Genomic DNA, 21,817 nt, shown 5'->3' with positions numbered 1-21,817 from the left:
ATGTATATATGTATGTATATATGTATATATATATGATATATATACATATATGTATATACTATACATATATACATATATGTATACATATATGTATATATATATATATATATGTGTGTGTGTGTGTGTGTGTGTGTGTGTGTGTGTGTGTGTGTGTGTGTGTGTGTGTGTGTGTGTGTATATATATATATATATATATATATATATATATACACACACACACACACACACACACACACACACACACATATATATATAGTGTGTGTGTGTACACGATGGTTGGGAACGATAGGGGGAGGGCCCCTAAAATTCTATGGCCCTACAATAATCTATCTCCACTTTTGCTATCTTACATGGGGTTGGATTAGTTTTTTTTGGTGTGCTCATTGAAACACGCAGGCATACTCCTACCAAGATTACATATCCAATCGTAGGTGCCTCTACATGAGCTTTGGATGAATAAATATGAACTAGTACCATAGGCGAAGTGACTAGTAGGTGTGGATTGATCATTCAATGAATGTGAAGGAAGAAGGCACAAATATGATCTTTTAGCTGATAGTTATCTAGATCATATGAAAGAAGATAATCACAAGCCCCCAATTCTATATATATGTGTGTGCGCGCACACATGCATATATATTAAAATACCATAATAAACTTACAGAATTATTATTAAAATAATAAATATTAGTTTAAGTTTATTATCAAATTTTTGGGATTATTCATCTAGATAGAAGTTATAAGTTATGAGTCAATTAGATCAAGGAAAATCATTTTTTGAATAATATTTTGTTAAAAAATTGCATTCATAATCAAGACAAATAATAATATAAAAAAATCTCGTTTGTGATTTATTAAATAAATTATTTTTTAATAATCGATTGTAAAAATTTCCTTGCCTATTATAATAATCATATGATAAAAACCAATAATAAATTAAATCTTAAGTGAATAAACCATTTTGGTTGTCTTAGATATATCATTATCATGACTGACACTGTGCTTCTTCTTTTTTCAAAGCTTGGTATGACTGACACCACGCTTTTGTAACTACATTTAGTCAAATTAATTCATTACCAAAAGAAAAACGAATAAATCTACCAAAATAATAAAACCATAATTTAAAGTCGAACATTCAAAACATCAACTCCAACATTAGACCGCGCCCTCTCACAAAATTTAAAATCTTGTACTTTATCCCTATCCGTTATTAAAAATTTCGGAAACTCCAAATGTTTTCGAAATGGCTGCAAATTGAATCCAATAGACTGAATTAATCTGCTTTTTTTTTCTAGTCTTCGCTTTTCCATCCGTTGCCTAACGGTAGGAGCGATTTTGAGAGGTGTATTTTACTGCAGCGAATTGTGAGTTGTTTGATTGCTTGTTTAATTTGTTTTGCTGTGAAGGGCTCAGTACAGAGCATTGTTTTTAGAATTGTTTTTAGCCGAAATTTTGGAATCGTCGCATTGATGAAGATGCCTTGCCATCATTTCTAACAGGTTTTCGTGTTTGTTTTGGAATTTTTTAGGATTTTAGGGTTGATTTAATTCTGTGCTGTTTTCTTTTATTCTGAATACAAGCAATCCCTTACCTCTATACAATTTCCTCTGCACGGTTTTTTTGGGTTTTTACAGTATGCAAGTATGAATATCTATCACTATTTTATTGTAAAATTGCCCAGAAAGTATTTAGAATTACACAGATGAGGGCATGGCTGAATGTAAGGGTCAATATTATCATTTTCAATACATTACTTTAGGTACCTGTCAATTTGCCTTTTTTCCCTGCAAAGTTTGTTTCATTTTTATATTGCAAGTATGAATTTCTGTCACCACTTCATTGTAAAATTGTTTTGAGAGTATTTAGAACTAAACAGATAAGGTCATCGCTGAATGTAAGGGTTAAGATTATCATTTTTAATGCTGTGATCTTAGGTATCTGTCCATTTCATGTAAACCTTATTAAGTTTATGGTTCTATGAAGGTGGATTGGCTAAATTTTTTTGGTAGGGGCTGCTGACTTCATTTAGATTTTTAAGTTCTTTTTTGTCAAGAAATTTTAAATGTGGCTTTTTACATATATTTTTTGATATAAAATATATCAATATATGCAAGTAGAAATTAGACTTAAAGAATATGTCATGCAAATTGCCATAAATACATAAATGGTCTTAAATTGGTGGGGGGAAATTTTCTGCCCCACTTCCCCTTGGGTGGAGGAAACTTTTAATCCCCCCTTCCAGGACCAATTTAAAGTTTATATATAACTACTATTTTATAGAGAGAAAAATCAGTTAATCATATTTTTCAATTCCGTGGAATTCTACTAGGAGTAAAACATAGGAGTCTAAGTCCCTTTCATAGGACCACATTATAAGTGTCGATTTTATATCGTTGGCTCACAAATTCTTTTATAAGATACTGTTGCCCATTTATTTATGGGCTAATTCCAATTTTGTAGTGGCATATGAAATTTTGAAAATTCTGGGCTGAAAATATGGTATGCATGTTACCTGCACTTAAGAAACATAAAGTTATGCATTGACAATTTTTCCTTGACCCATAAAGTCTTTTTTAGTGGCATTTAGTTTTTTTTAATATTCTAGCCTACAGTTTAAGTTGTAGTTTTTTCTTATTTCCAAATTACCCAACACTCAGAAAACATGGAGTAATGTGTTGACAATATTTGTAAAGTCCTCTTCTCTCTGCAAATGAGCTTCTGGTATGACATCATTAACAAATTAGGTCTATTGATAGTTATATTAGCAATTTTTAATCCAAGTGACACATATGCATGCAAAGTTTGCATATAAGAATTTGGTAAATACAAGTGCATAGAAAACCTCATTTGCAAATAGCATGTGGCAAGAATCCAAAAATATATCAACATTGTAGGATATCAAAAATGAGTGTGTGTAGAAGCAGAAGAAATTATAGAGCATATTAATGAAGTACACATGGAAGTAAGATGTCACTTGGAAAGGATGGGCAAATATAAGCACAAGTCTAATGAAAAAAGAAGTCATAAAGAGTTTATAATTAGAGTTAAAGTAATGGTTTATCTCAAAAGAGAACGATTTCCAGTTGAGACATTAACAAATTGAAGATGAAGAAGTTTCGTCCTTATAGGATTGTCAAAAGGTTTGATAAGAAATGCATATGAAGTGAAGCTCCCATGAAGTTTAAGGTTATCACTAGTATTCAATATTGCAGATTTACATCAACACCATGAAAGGAGAGATGAAAGATGACATCGCATAAACACAATGGAAGAATCACATACCACAACAAAGAATTAGATAGTGTGAGGAATATTTGGTGAAATGTAAGGGAAGGTCTATGAAAGTCTCATCTTGGATTCCTAAGGCTTAAGATAAACTGTTTTGGTTTTCTTTTGGCCACCAAACAGGCGACTCATTTATCAAATTACCCGAGCGTCTGATGTTGGGGCAGCATGAGTGGCATCACCTAAAAATATTTTTCTTTTATGTTGTTTATTATAGGTTTTCAATAACATTCCAGTCATCATCCATGCACTGCTACTATGCTTTGTATAGACTATTTTTAGTAATATTGGTAGTCCCATAGAGTTCTATCTTTCTAAGAACTCAGTTTCCCCTGAACTGACCCCTCCCTTTGTTCATCAGTTTGCCTTTGAACTCCTTTTTCATTTGAACTCCCTTTGCTATTTTTTTTAATTGAATTTCCAAATCCAATTAACCTATTTTTGTCACTTATGAATATTATTATAATTTTTTTTATTTTTTTTCCATCAGCCAAACTAAAGTATTTTTTAAGCACCTACATTTGACTGCTTAAATGCATGCTTAACAAAGACATCAATGTATTAAATTCTATGATAAAAAAAAAATGCTATTTGCAGTGACCAGTTGAATAAATCCCCACAAGGAAAGATCAAGTAAAGGTGGCAATAATTGTTCTTTACTAACATCTGAATTTCATAGCAACATATATTCTTCATTTATTAAAGATAAAAAATAAATTATAGGAGATATCATTTGATTATAAAATCAATAATCTTTCCCGTAAAAATCCAAATATTTGAGAAGAAAGCATTTGAAAGGAATGAAACATAGAATTCTCGAACAAGGCGCTGCTTGGTCTACATTGCCTTTGAAAGTATATCAAACAGCCTTTATGAAGTTCAGGACAACAGATGCCAAATCATTTCGATGGAAAGTATAACTATGATTGGCCTCATCTATAACATGAAGAGAGTGATTTGGAATAAGCTTATCAAATTCGAAGGCATCTGTAATAGGAATAATCTCATCCTTAGAGCCATGAATGGTCAAAACCCTGTAAAAAGTTAAATAATTCATCAAATTCTCCAAACAAGAAAACAACCTGTGCAAACACAGACTAATTCCATCAGTTATCTTGGGCAAATATTATATGAAAAAGACTCCAAAATTTCCAGGATCAACTTAATCAATATCTTTGGATATAACTTAAAGCTGGGAAAGCATTTCAAACAATGGAAGATATTCTTGAAACTTAGAACCCATATAAAGTTTTAATATGTGATGCACAATTGTAGCTGAATTTCAAACTCAATGCCAACCCAAATGGAAATCTTAAAATAATGTAGTATATAAAAAACATTAGTGATTTTTAGACCAAGTTTGCGAATCTCAGCTACAGAATCAGAGACTAACTCAGACACAAAATCCACAAATCCTCGCCAACTGTCAACACTGGTTTACATGTCATGTTATACATTATCTTACAGTACATTAACATTTTTTTTTTAAAATAGCATTTCTTCGTATTCATGTTAGATCATCTTCAAATTCCATAGCAACTTAATCTTAGGCTCCATTAGGTCAAAAACGGTGGCAACAGATTGAGAGGACTAACCCTATACAAAATCAATATTTCTCTTAGTTATTCTTGGTTTTCTCAACTTTGTTGCTACCTTGACATCAGCCACTCAATTGTTACCAGACTCTTGTTCCCATTCATTTGAAATTTTAAAATCTATAGCCTGCATCTATACTTTAAGATATTAAATGATCTAGAGTTTCTAGTATGCATCTCAGTTCTATTGTTTTCCTCAAAAAGAACATTCACAGCCAAGATCTCCTACATTTGAAAACTGAGTTTCAGCACTATATTCAATAATGATTTCAATCCTATTAAAGCAAAGTGTCTCTAGAAATTGCCTCTGCAAATTGAGCAAAGCATACTTCCACCCTATGTATGCTGATGAGCAACTATTGTTAGATCATATTGTGTACATACAAATTGGAGTATACAAGAACCAGTTAACCTAAACTAACCTATCCTGCTCACAATATATGCAACACTCCGATTAAGCGTTAGAGTTTATTAAAATATTAATGAAAATACCATATTCTCACCAATACCAACTCGTGTTGCACCAACTATGGTGGTTGTGCTCCAAGATGGTGATATGTGAATGCTCTTACCAAAAGAATAACATTGCATTCCAAGGCAAGATGAAAATGGCTTGGTTTGAGGGCAATTTATGAAGTTTTGGATGACGGACTGGATAGCTAGGATCAATTTGAGAGATCAAGAGCTCAAATTGGTTGAGGATTAGGAGGATGAGGACAAATGTCTCCACATGGTTGTTGGGATGAAGGGTTCCAAGATTAAATGTGAGTCACTATTGACGATTCCCTTGAAGAAAGTAGATGGATGAGATGAAAAAGGGTACTCTGGAATACCTTGAGTATGGGTTAAGTCCTTGACCCATATGACATGTTCCAAGGCCCATGTCACATGTACAAAGATTCATACCTTGTCTACAAAGGCCCATGCCTATGTACACTTTTGGAGGACGTGAATGATTTGAGGGGATCTAACCAAGGTTAGGAATGTGCAAGTGAGCGATTAGTGAGCTAATTGGTTTTAGTCCACTTATTGAACAGTGAATGGAAAGGGGTAATTAAATAAATACAAATATTTATTTAATTTTTGGAATGAGGATAGGGGACTTGGATAAATAAATATTTTGCAATTAAATAAATAGAGATATTTATTTAATTTTTGGAATGAGGATAGGGGGCTCCAATAAATAAATATTTTAGATTTATTTACCTAAAGTGGACTTTAGAATGTCATGTCCCCTCCTTGATCATTATATATAACCGAAATGAAATAATCATTTTTTATTAATACAATAATTATTAATGAGTGGTTTTTTGGAATCATTAAATTATTTATAAAATATTATTATTTAATTAATATTTATTATGATTACTGTTATTATTATTAATAATATTAATATTTGTAATTTAATTTATTAATATTAATAATTATTATTAATTTATGGGAAAAGACTTAATGTATTGCACAAAACATACACCCTATTAATCTTTAGTAACCAATCCAATATCATTGCCCACCATAAGAGTTGAGACCCACTTACGTCACCTAGGCAGGAGGATAGAGATAAAAATATGATGCTAAGAGTAAATGGACACCTAATATCATTGTTATGTAATAATAAGAATTGTTCCCAAAAGGATCGAAGAATGAAGAAATCGACCAAGTCAGAGATGAGTAATCAAAGTATTACAAATGCCAATATCCTTCGAAACCCAGGCATATATTTCCAAAAGATCGAATGAAGCATTTGTTGTACGTTGCACACACTCCTTGTCGTCGACAAGGTCCCCCCTTCCCTTTTTTGAGCCTTTCATCTTCGCCCTGTTGAGTTTCGCACAGAGTGTCTCACGTCCTTTCGAGCGAGCCCGCGACTGGTCTGTGAAGTGATGATGTTGAAAGAAGAGAAGCCAGTGATTCCATTAGGCTAGTCTAGCCCTCGGGCACGAATTCCAAGAGATTGTTCAAAATTGTGAAATCGCCTTGAATTAGCGTAAGATGATAGAGGTTGGCGAAGCCCGCCAAGCAAAGGACAGCACGTCTGAAGGTCACATGAGGACCCAAAGTTGCCTTTTTGCGTAAGAGTGATGAGATAGATTGCATGAGGTTTTGTTTTTACGGAGTTTACGAGATTTGAGTGAATAACGATTTTCGCCAGCAAGAGTAGAAAGAGGGGCGAATTTCTTTGCAAAATGCCAAGGTCGACAAAATCGCCCAAATGCCCAAGAGGGGCGAATTTCGGACTTTCAGGCCAAAATGAGAGAAAAGTTAAAAGTTGAAAAAATTGGCCTAAGGCCCGAAAATGCTAAAAATTGGCAAAATCGCCCAAAGGGCTGAATTTCGGACCCTGGGGTGAAAATTTCAAAAGTTTAAAAATTGGCAAAATCGCCCAGAGGGCCGAATTTCAGACCCTGGGGTGAAAATTTCAAAAAGTTTAAAAGTTGTCAAAATGCCAAAAGGGCTGAATTTCGGACCTTAAGGCCGAAATGCCAAAAAAAAAAAGTTTGCAAAAACCCCAAAAGGTCTGAAAAATGCTTTAAGTTTGCAAAAATGTTAAAAGGTCTGAAAAATGCTTTAAGTTGCCAAAAACATTAAAAGGTCCGAAAATGCCTTAGATTTGCAAAAACTCCAAAAGGTTCGAAATTTGCTTAAAATTAAGAGAGTATTTCTGGATTCAATTGTGTGAAAGATTTTTGCATCAACGTTTCGGATCACACTCTGTGATCCATCATCAGGATGAAGAGATCCATCATTTTTTACTCTCTTCATCCTGATGATGGATCACAGAGTGTGATCCGAAACGTTGATGCAAAAATCTTTCACACAATCGAACCCAGAAATACTCTCTTAATTATATGATGGATTGTGGAAATCTCTTAGAACTGATTTGCTTAAAAATCACTAAAATTGCCAAAATCGCCCAGAGGGCCGAATTTCAGACCCTGGGGTTAAAATTTCAAAAGTTTAAAAGGTCACCAAAATGCCTTATGGGCCGAATTTCGGACCCTAAGGGCAAAATGAGAAATTCGCAAAGTTGACAAAAGCTTCTAGAGGTCCGAAGTTTGTTCGAAATTGCCAAAGTGTTTAAAAAGTCCGAAGAAGATAAAAACGCCGAAATTCCCCAAGGTAAAAACGCAGTTTAAGTTTCAAAGGGCCTCCATATCACCGAAGTTCGCGGGAGAGCGGATCGAGTAGGGTTTAAAAGGTGGAGCCAATTTCGCGCGATTTGCATCAAAGTAAAACGCTGGCATAAACCCTTCCAAGCATCCAAGTTCAGATTGCCATTTCATCTAAGGTGAAAATCGCTTAGTCTAAAACCCAAAATTGCAAATTCTTTTCCAACCGCAGCCACGAAAATTTGAATTAGAAAGATAACCGTTGGAATTCAAAATTTGCAGAACTATCCATTCGTTTTTGCACAGCAAGTCGGGCAATTGCTCACCGTCCATTTTCACCAAGTAAGTATGCTTTGTCTCTCTTGATCGTCTAAAATATTTACAAATTGGATGCATGTCTGTGCAAAATTGATCCTGAAAATGCTTAAATATAAGCCTGCAGTCGAAAGCTTCATAAATATTTTGCTTTAAATCAATAAAGCTCTCAGCTAGCAATATTTCGCTGTTTCCAATCCAAATTTTGAATTAATCCTTGAATGCTAGCATATTCTCTATCTAACCCGCCTTACTTCTTTTATATCGCCTCGTAATCTGCGTTCGACTGTGTAGGATAAATGCCTAAATCGGCGACAGAGTCATCAAAGACGCCTGCTACAGCCGAGACATCGCGAGCATCTAAGCCAGATATTCCTTGCAAGGTCGAAAGGATGAAGTACCGGTATCAAAGAGGGGGATTGAGGGAGTCAAAAGTTCAGAGTGTCTAGGACAATGTCGATGATACTGACCTAGGCCATAGCGATACCCAAGATTTCAGGAGCCGAGTCTTCTCCCCTAATGCCTACGGCAGGCCTAGGCAGATGATGGAAAGTGGCATCGCCCAAGCTGCGAGATTTCCTCCAGCAGTGCAGAACTATGAGTTAGTGGTAGAGGTTGCCCGACATTATCAGCGAGGTTCCAGATTGGAGCTCCTCGAGAATATGACCCTCGCCAACTTCACTCCTGAGGCCATTGGCGACGCATTCGACATTCCCTTCTCGAACAATCCCACGGCCACGACTATAGATGAAGCGTAGGGGGTGTATGATATGAATCCCATCAGATGCAAAACACTGATCAACGAAGAGTGGTACAAGGAGAGAAGGCCTCCAAGCATCAGAATTGGGAAAAAGACCCCAAGAAGTGACTTTCACAATGAGCATGGGGATATGGTCACATTGCTCAGCAGGGTTATGGGACTTCCTAAATCCAACTACTTTGAGGAGTGGATGTTTTATTTCACAGAGCAAGTCTTTGCCGGGAAGTCCAAGTTTGACTGGGCCCAGATTATAAGCGACAACATCCACACTCAGCTAATTGAACTCGAAATAAAATACTTCAGTATGACCTCCTACTTGGTCTACATGTTTGCCAAGAACCAACCACTGTCCGGTTTAATAATGAAAGGAGAAATCGGGAATGGGCGTGGTCAGGTGAAGGTATATGATTGTTACCCACAGCTTCACTATCAGGATATAGCTCAGAGGGAAAAGAACAGCCCGACTTATGCAGTTGGCCAATATGAGCGCGTTAATGACGCCTTCACAATGCGCCTGGTCAAGCTTATGCAAGGAGGGTTACACATAAGGCTCTCAGAGCAAGCTACTATTCTAGTACAGAGATACGAGGCCTGGTTCATCCAGTTCCCAAGGTTCTCCTATATCAGGATAGCTGGCTTTGATGGTGCCCCCCTTTGACTTCCACGGTACCCAACCGACAAGATAGACCTTATGGAGGTCGCAAGGCAGTCACGTCTAGTCGGCATCTTACTCAAAGACAGCAAGCAAGCTGGATTCGCGTTCCCAATGATGATAGGCAACCAAGATGTCCATCTGAAGACCCCCACCCTAGCAGAGGAATCCTTCGCAGAGCTGGCCTCCTATGGCCTACAAGAGCATTTTCCAAGGAAATGCTTTGATCACGATAATCTTGCAAAGAGAGCCTATGGCAGGCGGTACAGAGCAAAGGAATCAGTTGAAGATTATTGAAAAAATTGCTTTGATGACTATGAGGTCCGAAGGCGTGAATATTCTAGGCTGAGTGTGCAACAGATGCGACTCTTTGAATATCGTTGGGTCCCAGATCAACTCACAGATTCAGGGAATTGCCTACAGGTCTGGGAATTTGAGGCTGTAAGGCATCTTTTGCCAGGCGTTGATTGGTCGCAGGACCCTATCACTGATTTTGAGGCAGTCATGGCAGCCCCAGCAAGATATACAGACCTATGGTTGCATCAGCAGATTGAGAGACTAATTCATGAAGGAGTCCAATTCACCTACCACTTAATGGGTAGCCTCGATTCTCAGTCTTCCAAAGATGAGGGAACTTCCAGTGCACCCAGAGAAGAAATTGAGAAACCTGAGAAGAGAAAGAAGGCTAAGGCTTGCAGAGGGACTCGGACGTCCAAGAGAACAAGAAGGGAAAAGATTCCCATTAGGAGGCCAGAGGTCACTTCATCGTCAAAGGACCACAGTTCGTCTGACGATGTAGTAGAATTGGATTATATACCTGCACCTCCTTCCCAGAGTGACATTGATGCATTTGGAGTTGATGATCCTCCCGCACCTGACATGCTAGAAGCCGAGCTAAGAGCTATTGAATCAGCCGAGCCGGGTAACCAAATTGAGGAAGGAGAAATTCCATCGATCCAGGGGATCAAAGTGCATGAACCCACCCAACAGAGTCGCCATGAACTGCTGCTCCATAACATTGCCAAAGATGACTCTACCGTTGAAGGAGAGCAAAAGACAGAGGAGACCCGCGAGCTTGAAAAGATTGAAGAGCAACCATCATGTGAAGGCACCAGACAATTGTTCAGTGAAGTGGGAGAAAACTCTGCTTCAAGCAAAGAGCTTGACACCTCCTCCACTCCTCCGGTAACGGAATAGCTGCAAATTTGTGGTGAGACGGCTGAGAATATCAAAGAGCAGAGTGAAAATTTAACCATAGCATCAACCCAGACTGTACCTCAAGAATGGTTGATTGTCCGAGCTCAGGGCAAGGCTGCCACAAAGCCACCCATTGACTTGGAAGACATCTTCTCATGTATAGATCAAGCTAAAGCCAAGGGGAAGAAAAAGCCCAAGGCATATTCCAGGGTGACCAAAGATGAGCAAAGGAACCGCACTCTTCACATCGCCACCCTGCCTGTAGACAAGCCAGCAAATCAGATTACACTGGCAGATTATAACATCACAACAGTCCCCATTGGACGAGCCACTAAGGAACATGAAAAGGAGGAATTGAAGGATTCAGTATAGAACATGCTCAGGCAACTTGAAGAGATAACAGTGGAAAAGGACATGTATCGAGCTTGTGCTGAGCAGGCCGAGGGATACATCGATCAACTCCTGAGACCATTACACAATGCTTCCGAATCCCACATTCCCCTGACAGCATTGGCACAAAGGACCACAACAGAATTTGAAGGAGTACGGGACACCGCAAGGGCCGTCAAAGAATGGATACAAAGCATCAAAGGGAAGAGAGAACGAATCCTCGAAGAAGTAAAAGAGATGGCTCACCATCAAGAGACCACCCTGGTCCGGCTATTAGAGCTAAAAGAGGGAATCCCTTAGAATGCATGAAGTGGCTGCCACTACCCTTCCCCTCATGAGAGCTCTCTTCTGGACCCATGCACAGATTCCTACATTACCCACCATCCTAGATCCTCATAACATCAGCACTCTTAAGGAATGGTACTGGACTATCACCATGAAGAATGACACAAGAGAAATCATTGATAAAGAACACGATGCGTGCGAGACAATTCTGAACACCATGCAAGAACTCGGCAAAATGATCCTCCGGTCAATGGTCTCGGGATGGCAAAATGCCCTGTCCGATAAAGTGATACGGCCAAACTAGGAAGAAAGACTAGGGACGGATAGGATCACCTATACCGTTAAGGACCTAAGTTTTGTTGGTCAATTCTAGTTAGACATGTTGTGCTTCAAGCATAATCGTTCCAGCTGGAATGATGGTTTGAAGCACATGGACCAATATCTCGAGGGCATGCAATATAAAATTCATCATCCTCCTATGCCTCCATTCAGTCTGCTATTTCAATTATGCATCAGGTTCTAGGAGTATGTTCCTGATGAGCGTGCGACAGGTCGTGATCTTTGGCAGGAATATTTGCATAGTGAAGATGAGTTCTTGGAAAAGGAATCTACAAATGGAAAAGAGAAAGTGCTTTCCTAGAAAGTGTTTTTCCCTTTTAAATCTTGAAAATACACTTTTTGGCCAAAAGGTCATGTTTGACTTCCAAGTCAACTAAAATGTAAAACTTTATGTATGCACCTTTTTGGATTATTTCTGGATATGTTCTAATTACCTTTTTGGGTAGTTATTACTCCCTTTGGGGTGGTTGTTGATATTTGCCTCCCATTTATGGTTATGGGCAGCCATGTTTTATGGATGAATTTAGGCCCCTTATTTAAATTAAATCTTGGCCATTCATCCATTTTTTAAGCCTATTTAAGGGACTGGTTTTCCCTCATTTTGTAAGAAGTTCTTGGATTGTTGTTGAAGCTCTGGCGAAATTTACAGAATTTAATGCAAAGTTAAGACTATTTTAAGTTTCCTTGTGAGTGCATGGTCTCCTTCATTAATTTAGAATTTTTAGTTATGCTTCTTTCCTTTATATAGCATATTCTAAGTAAACATCTGATAGAATCCTCGCTGTTCATACCATTAGGGAATGGCTGAGTGTCTTTCCCTCTACATGGTTAATTTGAACCTTTCATATGCTTAGTTCGGTTGTTGAATGCTCACTGAATGAATGTCAAAATTCTAATGTTGTATTTGATAACATGAAAATCCAATTTTCCTTTGAAGATCGCACTAGATTGATGCAAGTATTGTGCTTAAATCGCTAGTAATGCTTAATTTAGTTATTTGGAGGTGTTCGTCTATTTACTAAATCTGCTATATTAGTTGAAATTTATATTTCATGTATCTCTCTCTCCCTATCCTTCCCTTTTTTCCCCTTTTTTACCAAGAGAATTCGTAGTCCTATTGAAGACAGTATCAACCCAACTTAAACCATTTGATAAGCAACACCATTAAAGTTTTGGGGAACTCATCCAACAATCGCCTATCTCACCGTAAGTCCCCTTGTGTTTCCAGCAAAAACACATCAAACCACTGAGCAATCCTGCAGTCAAGACCTGACAAACGAAACCTTGAGGTTGTCCCCTTTGATCAAACAAAAAACAGCATTAGGGATTTCCTTATCTCAAGAGAGGATAGGATACTCAGCGAGTTTATTCTATTATGTGTTGGCCGTATGAAGTTTGCAGCAATGTGACTTCAGACACGTCAACAACATTAAGATATGATCCAAGGTGAGACTATTGATCAGTCCGAACCATTAGTCAATGCACTTCGATACATAATGGTAATTGTAATAATAAAAAACCAAACAATTATTTGCCATCCGTTAACAAAGGAATATTAAGAAGTTATTATCGATTTGGTAATTTTAAGAAGGAATTCGCTCCAGTTATAAATCGGTATTAATAATACTACAGCCTCATCACAAATTACGTATTAACTATTTGTTACTCTGTCAGTGAATAATCCGCATTATAATATTCAGCATTACTTCAATACATCAACAAATATGAACCACAATCTAAAACCGACAGTGTCATATTAGAGCAATATTATTACACTGCTTTAAAAATAAGAAATAATCCACAAGTAAGACGTAAGGTATAAACTGGTTAATTACTAATAGAGTGAATATAAAATCTGAATTAAACCATTGGAAATGTTCTATATTAATTAACAGTAAAGTAAGTTATACACTATAATACATAAGGCAGTCATACTTGGTCACATTCACAGTGGCAGACCAGATCTGATGCATGTCAGATCTGTCTGCTGTTGCAGCTACTAGATAACTAATAATTAGAGATTTAGCAATTGGCAGTGCTAATAATATTGTAGAGAATATAATTCGATTTTACTTATTAATTTATGTATATATATATATATATATATATATATATATATATATATATGGGTTGATCAGTCCAATAACGATATTAAATGGTATAATCAGAAAAAATTTAATAATAATATAATTATAGAAAATAATATAATATAATGATTATAATTATTATAATACTTTATAAGAACTGTTTTGTAGTAAAATGTATATTAAAATATTATCTGAAAATAAAAACAAATAGTAATTTGAATGAACATGTAAATGCAAGATTATAAACCAAATTGAATTATTAATTCAATATTAGAAATAAGATTATGTTTCTCTGTTATGACTATCGATATCTAAGAAGTTGGAAAATGCCATATTTAAGATAGTTTGTCTCCTAATCAATTTAGTTTAAGTCATAAGTATGTTGAGATGGATTAATTATGGGGAAAACAAGGCTAGACCTAGTAGGGGACAATACATAGAATAAAGATGGTGTATTATTACATGCGAGGAAATGGGTGGGGTGAGTAATGATGAATAGTTAATTAATAGAGATTTTATTAATTAATTAATAAAGATATAACAATGGATGATTAATCAAATAAATAGGAATTCATTCAAACAATTATAGAGGAAATGGTCAAGTAATGGGGTGATATGATGATGTGTCAATTTCAACGGTCTACATTTTGCCCCTCTTTGAAATGCCATTATGAAGTAGCATCATTTCAAAGAAGAATAAAATCGGTTGTATTAGAAGAAAATGGTAAGAATATGGAAAATGCCTCAATCATTCGAAGGAATGATTAGGAGGAACGATGATAGGGATGATGATGTCCCCTCAAGAGGACAAGAAAGTTTGGAGAACATGGATGGGCTCTCAAAATAGATAAAAATATGTAAGAGAAATAGGATAGAAGAGGCAAGAAGTCGTTAAGGGATACATGATAAATGGATAATGGATTTTGGATGAAGGGGTTGGTTAGGAGATGGAGGAAATGGGGATGCAAGGGAGTGTGTTATGTTGTGGTGGCTTGAACACTCTTTATTTGATATTGCACTAGATGTTATGCCATTATGAAGTAGCATCATTTCAAAGAAGAATAAAATCGGTTGGATTAGAAGAAAATGGTAAGAATATGGAAATGCCTCAATCATTCGAAGGAATGATTAGGAGGAAAGATGATAGGGATGATGATGTCCCCTCAAGAGGACAAGAAAGTTTGGAGAACATGGATGGGCTCTCAAAATAGATAAAAAGATGTAAGAGAAATAGGATAGAAGAGGCAAGAAGTCGTTAAGGGATACATGATAAATGGATAATGGATTTTGGATGAAGGGGTTGGTTAGGAGATGGAGGAAATAGGGATGCAAGGGAATGTGTTATGTTGTGGTGGCTTGAACACACTTTATTTGATATTGCACTAGATGTTATGCACCAAGGTCTAAGAGTCCAAGGTGATAATGTTTCCAGAGCATAGAAAACAAAGTCGCAAGCAACCTTATGCCTACAATATCATGATATGGAAGACCATGATATCGTTGTGGTAGTGTTGATGTGTATTTTGTACACGACCAAACACAGAATAAAATACCTAAAGGTACCTTATCCTCTCTTAAGCAAAGTTTCCTGATTGCTGAAGATCTCATCGAAGGATCAGTCGAAGCAACTCCAAGGTTCTTGTATGTAGGTTCTCTACTCGTGGATAAGCTCTTTGTGGTATGATGTGATTTTGCTGGAATCACAAGGGGACTTGCACTCAATGACCTAAACACCTGATTTGCTGGAATCACAAATCCTATTAACTAACTGGAAGACAAACAAATGACAAAAGATGCAGGGTTCAGGACATCTACTCTACTACCTAGAATGCGAGAAAATGGATGAATGACTAGGTGGAGTCCTACTGCGCTGGGTCTCACCATCAGGTTGAACAATTCAACACCAACTCAGTGCGATCTTCTAAGGGATGCTTACAATATGTTCAAATCGTACACCATTTGACAATGATCACCATTCAAGATACTGCATGAACAATAGACATGTAACGATTTAAGATTAAGCTCATTTTATGCCAGTTGACCACGCAGGGCGCACTTACCTTCAGTAAGAGACTAGTGGTATGGACTAGACAGATTCCACACAGGTGCATTCAAAAATTTTCTTCACTCAATCTAATCATCTATCATCAAAAATGAAGATTCAACAAGAGACCATGCACATTGCAAAGAAACAACATATTCCACCATATCTTCAATGAAAATAAGTCTTTACAATTAAGGCAACAATGTCTTGCCTTCTCTTCTTAATCTACTCTAATTGCTATTCTACTATTCTGGCCTCTATTACTAACTATTAACTATTAGCTATTATTGACTAACTATTCTCTGACTATTGACTAACTATTATTAGCCTTTACAAAATGAGGAGCCAGGGCTTATATAGCACCCTTAATACAATTCGATGGCTCAAATCAACTTGAGATCAATGGCCGAGATTTTACAATGAAAACCCTAATTAGGGTTTGTTACAACAAACTCAATTTTGGCCAATGAAATAATTGCATTATTTGGACACATGTCTTCTCTGGAATATTCGACCAATGGATAGCTGGGGTAGGTACATCGAAGTTAGTGCCATCTTTGATGAGTCAGGTACATTGAATCTAGACATGCTGAAGTGGACCAACCCGACTGGAGGAGTGATGACTAGGATGCCACCTTGTCTTTCCTTCAAATGTTGGACTGGAAGAGGTCATCCTTGATGAGGCTGGGCTGGAGAAGGTCGTCCTTGTTGATGCTGGGCTAGAGAAGGTTGTCCTTGTGCTGGCCTGGTCTTCTTTCATCTGCCAAAACAAACCAAAAGATGATTAAGAACACATGATAAATTCATTTCAACATAGCATTTTCAACTTAAATCATCAACAAAAAGATATTAACATGAAACTTGCCCAAGATTTTCTCCAGGAACAGACCCTATAAGAATTTCGCCCTGGACCCTTTGGAAGGGTCAGGAGCGAAATTCCAACTTTAGCTCAAAATTCACATTTTTGAAGGTCAAACATCTTTCCAAGGCATTCCAAATAGCTTTTCTTACCCTAGTCCAGGTCTGACTTAGCACAAAATTTGGAGAAAAGAATGGTTTAGAGAAAATTCGCTCTGGACCCTTTGGAAGGGTCAGGAGCGAATTTCTTAATTTAGGCTTATTCCTCCATCATTTCAAGTTGAATTCACCTCAAAAGGCTAGAAAACACTTCTCCTCTCACATCCAACCCAAGTTTGATATGATTTTGCAAGGCAAAATAGGTGATTGAAGGATTTTCACCCTGGACCCTTTGGAAGGGTCAAGAGCGATTTTCCTCCTCTGGCCTAAAATCATCATTTTTGGAGACAACCATCAACTCAAGGGCAATCTCAAGGGCATCTTTTACCTTGGTCTAGGTATAGCTTAGCATAAATTTGAAAGGAATAGGTAGATTTTGGGATTTTCGCTCTGGACCCTTTGGAAGGGTCAGGAGCGAAAATCTCATTCTTGACTTGATCCTTCATCTTTTCAACTCCAATCTTCTCTAGAAGGTAACTAAACATCATTCTCATGCAAGGAACAAAGTCTTAAGCCCAAGCAAGGTCAAAAAGGTAGACTTGTAAGGAATTTCGCTCTGGACCCTTCGAAAGGGTCAAGAGCGAAATTCACCTTCTTGGCTAGAATCCTTCATTTTTTCAAGGCTTTCAAACATTTCCAACATCCAAACATGTCTACTCTTCCCTTCGAAATGCCTTGCAAATCAAAATTTGGTCAAATAAGGCAAGAAATGAGTCTTAGGTTGATTTTCGCTCTGGACCCTTTGGAAGGGTCAGGAGCAAAAATCTTGATTTAGGCTTTAATTGCTCATTTTTCAAACTTCAATCTTCTCCTGGAGGCAAATATAGATTGTTTTCCACTTGAGGAACCAGGTTTTAAGCCCATTCAAGGTAGCAAATGAGGATTATAGTGAATTTCGCTCTGGACCCTTTGGAAGGGTCAGGAACGAAATTCCTATTCTTGGCTAAAATCTTCATCTCATCTACCTTTACTCACCTCCTAAGGTCAGAACATGTCAAAAATCCCCCAAACATGCCTAAGGAACTATGAAATTGGTCTTGACAAGTGATAAATTGAGGTGCATAAGGATTTTCGCTTTGGACCCTTTGGAAGGGTCAGGAGCGAAATTCCTAATCTTGGCCAAAATCCTTCATATTTCTACATTCCATCACCTCAAAAGGTAGAGACATGTTATTTCCTTCCCAAATTCGCCCATGGAACAAGGTTGGTATCCAAAACAAGGGAGCAAATGAGGCTTATGAAGAATTTCGCTCTGGACCCTTTGGAAGGGTCAGGAGCGAAATTCCTATTTTTGGACAAGATCCTCACTTTTCAAAACACTTCTCAAGGCAAGAACACATCAAGACTCCCACACAATGCCTAATAAACCAACGCCCATCCAAAACAAGGAAAGAAAATGAGGGTTATAAGGATTTTCGCTCTAGACCCTTTGGAAGGGTCAGGAGCGAAATTCCTCTCCCAGGCTAGAATTTATCATCCCAAAGTCTAAAATCTCGTCTCCAAGGCAAAGTTGCATCAAACCTTCTCAATTATGCCTCAAAAGTCTACAAACTTGGTCAAGCTAAGGAGAAAAATAGAGGAAATATGAATTTCGCTCAGAAGCGAAATTCACCTTAGGCCATGATCCTGACTTCATTTTTTCGCATTTCTTCATTCAAACAAGTGCTTTTGCCTTCATTCAAGCCTAGGAATGCATTAGTTCTAGGTTTTGGTCAAAGTAGAATGTCTTATTGAGAATTTCGCTTTGGACCCTTTGGAAGGGTCAGGAGCGAAATTTGACTTTTTGAATTCTCCGTCAGGATCATTTTATGGAATATAACATTTAAGTATAAGTTCTTATACTTTAAGTTATATTCCATATATACTTTCAGGATGTTTGAGAGTGGTTTCGGACCTCCAGGAGTTATATTGCAAAATCTAGTTTTTGGAGGATTCTTCAGTTTTCCAGACTTAGCCAAATTTTAGGATCAGGGCATTCCAGACTTAGCCAAATTTCAGGGCATTTGAAGATCAAGATGACATTCCAGACTTAATCACTCACCAACTCGACCTAACTCAAACCTTCAAGGATGATACCCACTCACAAAGCAAGACACAATTAGCAACAAGAGCAAAACCAGGCCCTAAAGAAGACTCTCAAAGAAACCCTAATTTTGGGGCCCCTACTAACTCCCCTGGCTCAAACAAAGCCTACCATCCTATTGATCCCCTGGCGACACTCCAAAATGCAAAGGCTAACAGACAAACCCTAAACACCAAGAAAGCAAACCCCAGAAAGCAAAAAAAAGTAGGGGTCCCCATTTGCAATGGGGCGATGTGTAAATACGTCACAACAGGTAGGTAGGTTGAAAGGACCGATATGTAAGAAAAAAGATAAGCAGACAAAAAAGCAAGCAAGCATGCACAAAATGATACAAAAGCAAACATGATGTTTCCTTGGTCAAGTAGAAAAGCCAAGATTGATAGACTGGTGAGGGAGGTTGTTGTTGATTTGGGAACAATATATCCCAAACAATATAAGGATTGGGAACGAAATACTTCAATAATGATGAGTGAACTATGATAAAGGTTTGCAACAACGCTAGCAACGAGGCCAAGGATACAATTGGATGATATGTGTATCTTATGTAACTGTTTTGAATGGATTATGACCTGCATGCGATATTCAAATTGGATTGCATGGAGGTGGCCTTTAGCTAGGAACCAATGACAAGGAAAAAGGGATTATGGGATTAGAGGACAAGGGAAGATAAAGGGGTAGTCAATAGTGAGTGGAAATGGATGGGGAACTCATGATGGATGGCAGTGATCTCCAAGGACTATGTTGTGGGGAAAGAACATGCCCAACTCAATATATGTTGTGTTTGACGAGACACTATGATACTAAGTTAGATGATGGCAGATGGAAGATAGGGAACAAAACGATGTTGGATAGTTGGATGAAGTGTGAGTATAGAGAGTATCTATATTAGAGGGGATGGAGGATGGAGGAATGCCCCCAATGTTTAGTGAGGCTAGGTATTGAAGTCATTGTGGGAAAGTTTACCAAATTTATGGGAAACAATAGGGGAGGGTGTAGGCAATTGAGAGGATAGCTTGATAGTTGAAGGTAGTAAAAGATTTATAGAGAGAATATGAAGGATGTGATGTCCCCATCTAAACAGTCAGAAAATGGATGCCCGCTTTAAAATAGAATTTAATAATGCATAATAATACAAATTAAAATATAAAATATATAGATATAATCAAATAAAATGTACTAAATAAAATCTTAATAATAATAATAAACAAGATTTAATATATGATTTATATTTATATTAAGATTAATTTCATATTTATCAAATAATAATATATAAATAAAATCAATAAATAACTAATAATAGATATAATTTTCGAGACAACTACAATTCCTAAAATAAAGATTATCAAAATAAATCGGATCGTATATATCAGTATATTATAATTAGGGAAATATGAATATCTTCATATTCACGTGCTAGACTTAGGCACATTAATCTTCCGCCACTATGAAGGTCGTCCTGAGTACAGGAGGACAAATAGAAGTTTGGAGGCTCCAAGATAGGAATCAACTGAAGAGAGAAGACCATTTAGCGGGATACACGATAATGTCCAAACAGTAATTTTATTAATCGATAAGTGGAGATTAATCATAAAAGCCGCCAAAGCATACAAGGAATCTAATCGTATGTTGGGAAAAGGAAAAATTAACGGAAACACAAATACTTACGGAGATATGATAATCGGTAAAGGTATGATCATTCATTGGGCAGCGATTAAGAAGCCTAATTGATAAATCATAATCATCTTCAAAGAGGTGCGATTAGTATGAGGAATGAACATGACGGTGAAGGGTCACGACCTGTCATTCCAATTGCAAACATATAAGAAGACTTTAGAAATCACTTCAGTAGGCATGAATAAATTTATCCTCTATTTCATCTCCAGTTTGGATCGCTCAGACTGAGTATTGCATTTGACACACATAGCTGTTGCATAAGGAAAGATTCAAAATCAGGGAGAGCACCAAATCGTTGCATGTTTCTACAGCTATATCAGGAACAGCATCTTTATACATTGTTGCAAGCATATAAATACCAGACACAACAGCGTATGACAGCAAGTTAATACCAATAACTACATCTGCACATTCCCATAGATGCATCAGACACAGTAATCTGCATAGCTTTATAAGGAACTAAACCAAACATAGCATCATAAAGATACTGCAGATTTATATACTATGGAAAGATTTATACCAGTAAACCCAGTGAGACATTAAGATTCTTTGCATGTTTACACCTCTTCCAATCTGAAACAGCGAGTAATCTTATTCTAAAAAACTAAATAGTTGTGCCTATATTTTATAGTTAAATCAGAGATGTCATCTGTATCAGTTATATTTTATATTTAACACCATTTGCAAAGTAATACCAGCATATAGTCAAGATCATTAAAGAAATAAACCTCTTGCAATTTATTATTACAAGTTATATGTCCCTATTTCGCGAGTTATTATATCAGGGGACATTACAAAGAATGAGGGGCCGAGGAGGTGGGAAGGGGGATAGCTTGATGGTTGAATGTAGTAAAAGATTTGTGGATGGTGGATACTAGGGATAAGGGGATGAGGCCGAAGAGGCAAGATGGATGATAGCTTGATGGTTGAATCGGTATAAGATTTATGGAGGGAGGATATGAAGGGTGAGAGGATGAGGTCAAA

At 37.0% G+C, this 21,817-nt stretch overlaps 1 protein-coding gene and 1 long non-coding RNA gene across 4 annotated transcripts in view; one reads left to right on the top strand and one right to left on the bottom strand.

The window, feature by feature from the left end:
* The first annotated feature begins 1,242 nt into the window (after positions 1–1,242).
* LOC131051800 (uncharacterized) overlaps positions 1,243–21,817 on the top strand; it is a 101,146-nt gene continuing 80,571 nt past the window's right edge. Inside the window, exon 1 of the long non-coding RNA XR_009107209.2 lies at positions 1,243–1,364. This is a non-coding gene — a long non-coding RNA (uncharacterized LOC131051800). The remainder of the gene's footprint in view (positions 1,365–21,817) is intronic.
* LOC131051799 (putative uncharacterized protein YDL057W) overlaps positions 3,957–21,817 on the bottom strand; it is a 101,648-nt gene continuing 83,787 nt past the window's right edge. Inside the window, exon 7 of one of the 3 annotated variants that reach the window (XM_057986407.2) lies at positions 3,957–4,319. In XM_057986407.2, the coding sequence (XP_057842390.2) occupies positions 4,145–4,319 (175 nt within the window). In that variant the 3' untranslated portion in view covers positions 3,957–4,144. Of the gene's footprint in view, positions 4,320–20,823; positions 20,957–21,817 lie in introns of those variants that run through there. The other 2 variants (XM_057986408.2, XM_057986409.2) reach the window with 2 other exon arrangements.

The sequence above is a fragment of the Cryptomeria japonica genome, chromosome 1 (assembly GCF_030272615.1).
Source record: "Cryptomeria japonica chromosome 1, Sugi_1.0, whole genome shotgun sequence".
Classification (NCBI taxonomy): Eukaryota; Viridiplantae; Streptophyta; class Pinopsida; order Cupressales; family Cupressaceae; genus Cryptomeria; species Cryptomeria japonica.
Note: the sequence above shows the minus strand (reverse complement) of the source record. Positions and strands in the feature narration are given on the sequence as shown.